We start from the raw sequence: 10130 nt of genomic DNA on the forward strand, positions 1-10130 counted from the left end.
TAAAATTAAATACAAATAGTACCTGATAAAAACTGACCGCACAATATACGATAAACAGACACGATTTACGCATCCCTAGGATCCTTACCAAAAGGATCCGGAGAGGATCGTGTTGGTTATCTTGGCTCCCATTAATTGTCATATTTCCCGACACAAAAAACCCTCAATCCAAATTTGACATGAAAGCCAATAAAAACTTCAAAAATGCACCACTTAAAAGCATATAAATTTCAAGAATCTACCATATGAGTGAACACGACGCCCTTCCTACCTAGTAAAACACTCAATAAGAAAAGTAAGCAAGCATTCAATTCAACCAAGACAAAAGGTAATTTCATGGAAGTCTTGTAATAATATTTACTTTCACTAATCACCAAGACATCCCAAACTAACCATTAGGACATCCGACCACAACAACAAAATCTCATCTTGAAAACCCATCTTCCATTACGTACTTTCCCCACTAGAACTATAATCACAAGCTAGCTCTTGTACCCGTCTTAGATTACAAACTTTCGCCCGCTAGAATTATAATCACAAGTTAACATTTGTTTTGGTGCTATGTTCTTCTTGGAGAATAACATCATGTGTGGCATTCTCAAGTCGTCGTGATCATAGAGGATAGCTTGGCAAAATAGATTAGGACAGCTACTATGATTGACAAATCTTCCAACATTCCCATGTTCCGTGGAACTAATAGCAAAGTCGTCATTATCTTGAAGTATTTCTCCTGCATACTCGCATATAAAATTTCCCTCTTGAATAAACGAGTGTGATCTAACACCCCATCCTTTTGATTTAGTCCTGAAGACTTCAAGTCTAAAACGAATGCCATGTTGACTCACTCTGTTTTTGCAAGAAGAAGGGCACTTACACAAAGGACCACATTCATACACAAGGGCATTCTTGTTCGTTCGATGTCCATTGTTATCATACGGCAAAACCCCTCCATTCTTCATTACACAAGAACATGGGTCAGATGCGGAGCATCCATCAAGGCAATGACAACCCCTTTGTGTGACCGCCTTGAAGAAATTTGGATAAATGATATTGCATGTGTAATTGAAAAATGGAGTACTCTCATCATCTATTTCATTGACCATACGAATAGGCATCCTCTCTTTCCCTTCGGAGATATCATTTTTATAAACACCACCCTTTGAAACTATTGGCCTCTTCGACTTGTCCAAAATTTTTCCCAATGTGAGTCGTGGTTGCCCCGAACACCTTCTCAATGAGAACTTAAAGACCATTTTACCAAATTTGTCTCTTTCTTGCCAAAATTCAACCACTTTGTAGAGACCATCATAAACATAAGTCGTGGAAGATCTGCTATTAGTACCCACCTCTAAACGTTTATGAATTACCCTTACAGGAGTTCCTTCTTCAATGCTATTCTTTAGTGCCAGGTTTCCACGCTCAAGTTTTTGATCCTTTGGTTCTTCACCCTTGATCATCGAATTTCCACCTTCACCTGAATATATCAAGATATCAGAAGACTCTACATGGTTGCCATAACGCCCTGAATCCACAACGCTTGTGGCCACACTTTTCCCATCCTTCGTCATGTAATCAATACCATTTTGATAAGGATGATGAAGGCCAATAATAACTAGTTGAGCCCTGTATTGAAACTCATCGCCAACTTCAACTCCTGGAATGGGTCCTAATTGTTTCCTTGTGTTAAAACACTTTCCTTGCTCTTTAAGACGCATTACAACTTCCATATGAATCTTACAACCAACATTTTTGTCGGACTTTTTAGCGTATTCTTGTGAAAGCTTAGTCAATAGCTCTTGATATGCACGCAAAGCCTCCTTCACCTTGCAACGCCGGGCAACATGTACGTCATCCACGCCATCAACACTCAACTCATGATTAATAACATCCTTCTTGAGCTTAGCATCCTTGACCAATAAAGACGAGCTTCTATCATTTGCATGTTTATTTCTCAAAGAAGAAGACACCACCCTTCCACAACCTTGGGGAAAATCCCGCTCAATGGGAATACTTCTAAACATCTTCCGAGGTGAGAGGCAATTGTCCATTGGTATGTTCATAACACTAGAGGACTGAGAAAATAGCCCATACACCTTATCATTCTCCTCCGTATGGCCAACAATATTTGACGATTGGTCTATGATGCCACGATCTTCAGACTTGCTTGGTAGCACCCGAGCATCAACTAACCCACATCCTATCGGGAATTCTCGAACAGCATCAACTCTTGGCCTCTTTATGGTGTAAGGAAAGCGATTGACATTCCTTTCCTCCGTCGTTTCCAGTGTAGACATACTGAGTACCAACCTCTGTACCAAAAGATTTCCAAGAAAACCTATACACAACGTATAAAGTAGGAGCCGACCATATATTAACCAGGTACAACAGCCATGGTAATTTATTTCATGTGCAAGAGATAGAGAATAATTCTTAATCAACAAAATATGCATAATGTTTACTTCATATTTTAAATTAGATAAAAATAATAAATATAGACAAATGCTGATTAATCTTAACACAACAATACTAAATTGGTATTGGCACAAGCGCTATTTAGTTTTAAAAAAAAAAATTACAGAAAATATGAAAAATATTTGATAATACATAAATCAAGGATGACCACCACCCCTCAGATCAAACTCAAGAACCAAAAGAAAAATAAAAAATCTCAAGAACCAAAATACCCCTGTAAAAAAAAGGACCCAAATTAACCATCGGTTGGATTTCTTAAAATTCAAACCGAATTAGGCACTCAACTATTAAAAATTTAAAGGAAAAAATAACACTGATTTTGGTTGAAAAAAATCAAACAGATTTGTAAAAAATGGGGAATAAAGTAAGTGTTTGAATGCGAGTAACCGGTTTATTATACAAATTATAAAAAAAAAAAATCCGAGATAAACTTTGAAGAATGCAATTAATCACAAACGTTTCTTTTATTAGCAATCATCACAAACGCCGACAGAAAAAGAAAACTAAAGGACATATTTCTCACCGCAACATATAAATTGAGAAAAAAAAGAAGAAGAAGAAATTAATGGAACAAATATAAGTTGGAAAGAGTACAAAGCAGGAAATAATGAAGAGAAAATACCTGGAAGGCAGTGGAAGAGCAGAAGAAGTAGGATTGCAGTGGCACCACCCACCCTCTCTCGCTCGCCGATTCCTATTCGGTTTAGTATGCCCTGATAAACCCAGAAATCTCAACACTCAGGTTATATTATATAGACAGAGATAGAAAGGCGTCCTAGTGTAGCGATCGAATCATCATTTATTAATTTTACTTACCTTCCTGCCCAAGTGCCGTGGTCGTGACTCGGACATTTCAGATTTTCCATTTTCTTTCTGTCTGCATAAATGATATGATCTATTTTATTTGGGTTAAAGAATAAACTAAATTTTATAATAGACTAAGGGCTGGTTTGGTATTGCTGTGCTTTGAAAAAAAGTTGTTGTGAGAATAAGCGGCTGTGCTGTGAGAATAAGCGGCTGTGAAATAAAGCAGCAAAGTGTTTGGTAAACTTTTTTGTAAAAGTGCTTTTGGAAAAAAAAAGCAGTATCATAGTGTTTGGTAAACTTTTTTGTAAAACAGCTGTGACTGTGTGAAATGCCCAAAAATGGTATATTACTAGATGTACATTATTATAAGAAAATCACAATTAGGGCCAAAACTAGAAACGAGAGAAACCGGCCAGTTACCTGCTGCATTATCCTTCTTTCCATTTTTCAGAAACATTGCCTTGTAACTTTTATAATCCAGTATCTTCTTTCCCACTACATTCTGCTTCTAGCTCTTCCCTACTTCCCTATTCCGCAACTCCATTAACGACGACGTTGAGCTTTTACCGTCAGACAATTTCGAACCAGACGAAGTCGACGAGTGGTTCTTCGCCCTCGGCGACCGCCGCAGCGGGCTCTGCGTCGACTTCTTCATCTCAAATCTCTCGGATTTCCTCTTCGCTGGCGGAGGAGTCTTCGCCATTTTAGTTTTGCAACCCAAATTTCCACAAACGTTAGCAACGCGGAAGAATTTGGCGCCCAATTTCAATTTTCCGGCAGTAATAGGAGAATGCTAGGGTTTCTACTTTCGAATTTCCGTCGAGCAAGTGAGATATTTTCCGAGAAAATTCGAGGGATGTGAAAGAAAAAGGAGAGGCGGCCCAGTTGGTTTTCTGCTTTTTTGATTTTTTTGGTGACAGAATTAATCATTCATAGAGGGAGTGCGAGAGTGTGAGAGTGTACACTGTTCACCCGTGTGTGGGTGAAAATAAGCTGCTTTTGGAAGCTGCTATTTGCAACTTCTTGTCATCCGCTGGTTTTGGGCTTTTTTTCACCATCAACTTTGAAACAAAGCTGCTTTTCAAAGTTTACCAAACACCAAAAATTTTCATAGCTTTTTTTCATAGTAGCTTTTTTTTTAATCACCTCAATCCCAAACAGGCTCTAACACTAATATAATAAAAATTCATTTTTTTGCGAAAATTGAACGTAAGACCTTTTATTTACAAGTAGAGATGAATATTACTAGATCGTAATACTGAATGATATGTTTCGAATTTTTTAACTGTTTGTTACTTGTTTAAAATTTTCAAAATTAAAATTTAACTGTTGAAATGATTTTCATATTATGTATCATTTAGAACATCTCCAATGATTGGGCATAAAAGTCAAATTTTTTAGCCCGAAAAATTTAGCTTTTAGCCCAAAAACAATTTTTCTAGTCCAACCGTTCTACCCTAAAATTTTAGCCAGTGATTATTAAAGAATGAACTTAGGCTATTTTTTTTGTTAAATTAAATTTTTAAAAAAATAAATAAATATGTAGATTATCGTAAATTAATTTTATGAACATTTTAATCTAAAAAAATTTAAATTCCAATAAATATTGGATAGAGTCCACCCCAATTTCTGGGCTAAATTTCAGGGGGAATTTGGCATTAGTTTAGTATTTAGCATTTAGCTCAAAATTCCCCTTGAGTTGGAGTGGGTTTGAGGGGAAATTTTGGGGGGTAATTTGACTTTTAGCCCAGCATTGGAATTGGTCTTAATATTACAAGTGCTTTAATTGGTATATTTGATTTTTACAAATGTTTAAATTTTCTATTTTAATATCAGCCATCATTTTTCATATCATTCAGTACTAAGAAGTATATTTAAAAAAATCAATAAAATTTTAAGAAAACTAATAAAAAAAATTTGAAAATTTTAAGCTTTAATAATAAAGACAAAATAAAAAGTAAAGTAAATAGTATCAATATTGATTTTTTAATGTAAAAATATAATTTTTTGTTAAAATGAATCATACGGTAAACTTTTTATTAAAATTCTCTAAAATTTTTAGAGTATTTCATATTTGGCGCCGGTTACAAAAACTGACCTGATAATTTCCATAAAGGCAAAAAAAAATCTAAACCGAAGCCATTTTATCGGTCTACTGAAAATCGAGAAAATTAAAAAATAAAAAAAAATCGTTATTCGATCGAGTCAAGTTAACCAATTTTTCCATGTTCCTCGCCCGTCACCGCAAATCCAGTGCCCCAAGACGCTAGCCATTTCTCTATATCCAGCGCCAAATCTCATCCAAGGCAGGTGGTGTCGCCAGCCCTTCAATCAAAAGCCGAAATTTGATTTACAAATTCCTAAAATTAAAATTAAAATATCAAAAGACGAGAAACAGAGAGGGTCGAAAGGATATATATATATATATATATATATATATATAGAGAGAGAGAGAGAGAGAGAGAGAGAGAGAGAGAGAGAGAGAGAGAGGGTTGGTGGTGTGGTGTGGCCGGAGAAGTTGCAAACTGAGTCGAGAGAAGGTGTAGGAGTCGATAAAGAGGAAAGTGAAATTGAGTGAAGACCTAAGAGAGAATTGATTTTAAACGGAGAACTGAGATTCAATTTCATTCAAATCATGCAGTTAACATTAATCATTTAATAAAAACAATAAAAGATATTTTTTGGTCGGTTCTATTTTACCAAACAAACCCTTCATGGAAACTAAATACCATACTGACATTTTCGATAAGTTCTAAGTTCATTTATCGAATGATTTAGGATTATCAGGTTCAATTTTCTCAGCTCGAGTATGGTATGGTTAAGTTTGGGTTAATTTTTGGGTGGTGCTATCTACATACCCGTTTTAAGACCATGTATAGAGTTGATGCATGCCTAGTGTCGGAAGGTCAAGGAAGTTGGTGACCTGATGATAGGCGATCCGACGACTGAAGCCTTGATGGACGGTGACCATAACTATAATGGTCCTAAGGTAGGGAAATTCCTTGTCAGGTAAGTTCCAACCCGCACGAAAGGCGTAATGATCTAGGCACTGTCTTGGAGAGACCACTATGGCTCTCTCATACTTCTCCCAATTTTCGATCATTAGATCAAATGCATTAAGAAAATCACAAGACAAAAATTAACAAACGTGTGTTAGAAGTAAAAAGAAACACGTGACTAGCTCTATGCTATTTTTTTCAACCATCCAAATCAACATAAAAATTTTGTTTCCTTGATTGTTGCGTGACTCTTCGAGGAAAAGTCGATCTTTATCAAGAGATTTTTTAGTATGCCAGGAATACAGACTGATACATCGTGTCATAGTACAAATAGTTGGAGATTTTTTTTTTCTAGTTTTCAACCACTTGTATTATGACACTTGATGTACGGAGTTGTATTCCCGTCACACTGAAATTTTTTTAGTCTTTTTCATTAAATTTGAACTCAAATGTCACCCTCTTCAATGCCGCCAGCTACAGAAAACAGTGCACTTTTGTTATGGAAAAAACAATAGTCCTTGACTATGAAAGAAAAGGAGATAGATTGTTTGCCCTCCTATTTGGGTGTCATTCCTAGCTTCTTCTATTTTGTGTGATAATGGTTAAACCATGTCAACATTTTATATTGATTTTTTATAGAGATAATAAGATAAAAAACAATAGAAATATAAAATGTTAATATGATTTAACTGTGATCGTATAAATAGGAAACGATAAAAAGAACACCCAAACATAAGGGCAAACGATCCGCCTTCGAAAGAAAATCCTAGAACCTAGGGGACCACAAAATCACAATATTATTTATTAGACGTCAACCAAAGCCAAGAATAAAGTGGACCCGCAACATCCCATTAACCTATTTTGGATACAAGTCTTAATTAATGCACAACTTTTTCCCATAATTAGCACTACATTTTCTTCACGTTTCTCGCTTCCCATTGGTTTAGGTAAAGTATTCCATTCTTAGTTTGAAAGCAATTTACATTTAAAGAGACCACCGCTACGTGAGATTGTGATTTAATAATTCAATGTTATGAAAAGGAAAATGACTTATTTGAATAGGTTTACGGTTGTTAATGCGTTTCTTTTCAATAAATAATGATATGTGTAAATTTTTAACATATATTATTAGATCAATGTGTCACATTATGCATAATATATTTTATTTAAGTTCTCATGATAAGAGAAAGCATCATCCCAAAATCGAACTGATAATTTTGGTAAAAGAAAAAAAAAAAACTAAAATTGAACCCTTATTTTTGGTTTCCTAAAATTCAAGAAAATCGAAAAAAAATTTAGTATTCGGTTGGCTCAGGTAAACTGATTTTTACATATTCCCTACCCATCATGGCAATCCATCACTCCAAGACGTTAACTATTTCTCCAAATTCGACATTGAATCTCGTCTGAGGAAGGTGGTGTCCCCAACCTTCAATCGAAAAGCCCTAATTCAATTTTGTAAATTCCTATCTTAATAATATGCAATATCATACCTTGAACGCTGGAGAGAGCACACATGTGTGTATGTGTGGTCAACGGCGAGATGGTAGAGTTTGTGGTGGGAAATGACGCCGGAGAAGAGAAAGAGAGGGTCAAAGGGATATAGAAAGAGAGTTGAGGGTGGTGTGGTATGATGTTACTAGAGAAGTTGCAAACTAAGTTAAGAGACGGAGAGGAGGCATCGGAATTGAGAGAACGGAGAGTTAAACTGAGTAAAGTTATTAAACGGATGGCTGAGTATCAATTTCAACCAAGTCCAATGGTTAATATTAATTTATTTAATAAAATTAGTAAAAGATATTTTTGGTTCGGTTCTGTTTTATGCAACCCTTCATGAAAATCAAATACCATACTGACATTTTCATTAAATTCGATTTCAGTTGCCGAACGCTTCGGATTATCAGGTTGGATTTTTAAGGTTCGAGTTTTATTTTTTATTTTTTTGGGGCTCTATTTTCAGCCATCCAAATCTAGGGGACCATACAATCACAATACTATTATTATTAGACGTCAACCAAAGTCAAAAATAAAGTCGACCCATAACATTTTTTTTTTCGGTACATCAAGATATGCTAATGAGACTCTTTTAAAGTAAAACTCTCTTATGGTTAGAGAGAGGTTAAAATGCCTAAGTCTTTCCGGTCTTTGAAATGAGTGGATAATCGTGGCTTGTCATCCGTTGTCCACCTTTTTTAAAAAGAAAAATAGACTCTCTATAGACTTTTTGCCACTAACAGTTTAACATTAATTCTCGTGCTAACATTATAAAATATTATGTAAAAAACTTGAGGGGACAAAGCCACTTAGAATTACGGTCTAGAAATATTCCTCTTTACTTGTAAGCGAAACGTCTTAGGTTATATTCTCGTCAAATGCGAATTTAAACCACATTATTGCTAGCCTATTGTGAGGTTTAGCTCACTCACTACTCCTTTAATGTAGATAATATCTTTTGTTCAAAAAATAAAATTACTTAAGGAGACAGAGAGTCCAAATCCCACTTTTAAGAGTAGCACTTCTGTTAAAATGAATATTTGGCCTTGGCCCCCATGAAATCCCATTAACCTATTTTGAGTACGTCTTATTATACACAACTCTTTTTCCCATTATTTGCACTACATATTCTTTACGTTTCAGACTTCTCATTGGTTTAAGTATTCCATTCTCTGTTGGAAAGCAATTTCATGTAAAGAGAATCTTGCTGCCGTAGCATCGAGATCTAATAGTTCAAATGTTATGCGAAGGAAAATGACTTATTTGAATGGGTTCACGATTACTATTGCGTATCTTTTAACAAACAATAACATGTATAAGTTTTTAATACATGATATTGTTCTCCATGTAAATCCTTCTCGTTTCATTAGGTTAGAAATTAGTGAGCATAATAAACGTGTTGAAGGTGGGAGCTTCACATGAAAAGGTCAAGAGGATTTTCGCCGGATCCTCCAATCACATCAGTTCATTATACATCGTGCGGTCATAAATCATTGTAAATTTTTTTATTTAAAATTGAATATAAACCGTATTTGACAAAAACTGGCTACATGATGTACAATGAATGAATGTGATTGGAGGATCCTTGAAATCCTCACATAGAGGATCCGATGAGGATCCTCTCTCATGAAAAGGTCCCTCATAAAATTTTAGGAAAACTAATGAAAATGGCTTGAAAACTTTGAAAGTTAACCAAAAATCATATAATAACTTTATTTAATGGTTAGGACAAAGCCTAACACTAAACCAGTCCAATTAAAATGACCCAAACATTGAGTTTCCAAATTTACCCCAAACGGCAAGCCTTTTTGTTCGTTTAATATCTCTGTTCAGCTATGCATTTCTCTGCTATTCTCTGTCTCCTCCGTTCCTTCCTGAAACCTTCCGTTTAAACACAAGAAAATTGAAATCCCGCAGGCCCTCCCTCTCCTTGCATCGGCGAAGGAGGTTTTTCAAATTAAGAACAATTGTCTCCTGCAAATTTTCGCCATCTTTTTGGAGCTCAGAACCTCTTCCCAAATTTTCACTGAACAATATTCTCGCTTTCCATCTTCTTACAACTCAGATCCTCTCCCCACCTTGAATTCCATTCGATAGAATAAATTTGAGCCTTGCCGCTTATATTTCTGTAGCGAGCTTTTGTCGCCCTTTACCTCTGCGAGGATCCTTGTTTCAGCATATCTAGCCGAATCTGGTAGGTAAAGATCTACTCTTCATGATCCCCTTTTCTATTTTGTTACTTATGTGTTTTGGATGAGGTGGATCTTCATCTGATCTTTAAAATGGGGAAGATAAGTCGATGTTTTCACTGGTAGTGAATGAGTGTAGGTGCTTTGGGCCTGATGGAGTTGGAATAGC

The 10130-nt window shown here is 35.6% G+C and overlaps 1 protein-coding gene across 2 annotated transcripts; it reads right to left on the bottom strand.

Moving 5' to 3' along the window:
* Nucleotides 1–311: 311 nt before the first annotated feature.
* Nucleotides 312–3368, bottom strand: LOC137733154 (histone-lysine N-methyltransferase, H3 lysine-9 specific SUVH5-like). Of its 2 annotated transcripts, XM_088696358.1 has the most exons (3): nt 3289–3368; nt 3095–3185; nt 312–2335 (listed from the first exon to the last, which is right to left on the bottom strand). In XM_088696358.1, exons 1-3 carry the CDS (start codon nt 3322–3324, stop codon nt 501–503), a joined length of 1962 nt encoding a protein of 653 aa, XP_088552484.1. In that variant the 5' UTR covers nt 3325–3368; the 3' UTR covers nt 312–500. The 2 variants fall into 2 exon arrangements, with proteins under 2 accessions (XP_088552484.1, XP_068328417.2); XM_068472316.2 differs by lacking the exon at nt 3289–3368 and having other exon boundaries at nt 312–2309; nt 3095–3255.
* Between the last annotated feature and the right edge of the window lie 6762 nt (nt 3369–10130).

The sequence above is a fragment of the Pyrus communis genome, chromosome 7 (assembly GCF_041283825.1).
Source record: "Pyrus communis isolate YQ-2024b chromosome 7, ASM4128382v1, whole genome shotgun sequence".
NCBI classification, from domain to species: domain Eukaryota; kingdom Viridiplantae; phylum Streptophyta; class Magnoliopsida; order Rosales; family Rosaceae; genus Pyrus; species Pyrus communis.

Coding starts and splice junctions, on each gene's coding strand:
- LOC137733154 (XM_088696358.1), bottom strand. CDS start 3,324: ATGTCCGAGTCACGACCACGGCACTTGGGCAGGAAG. Junction 3,186..3,288: donor CACGGCACTTGGGCAGGAAG/GTAAGTAAAATT, acceptor TGGGTTTATCAG/GGCATACTAAACCGAATAGG. Junction 2,336..3,094: donor GCTCTTCCACTGCCTTCCAG/GTATTTTCTCTT, acceptor CGTTGTGTATAG/GTTTTCTTGGAAATCTTTTG.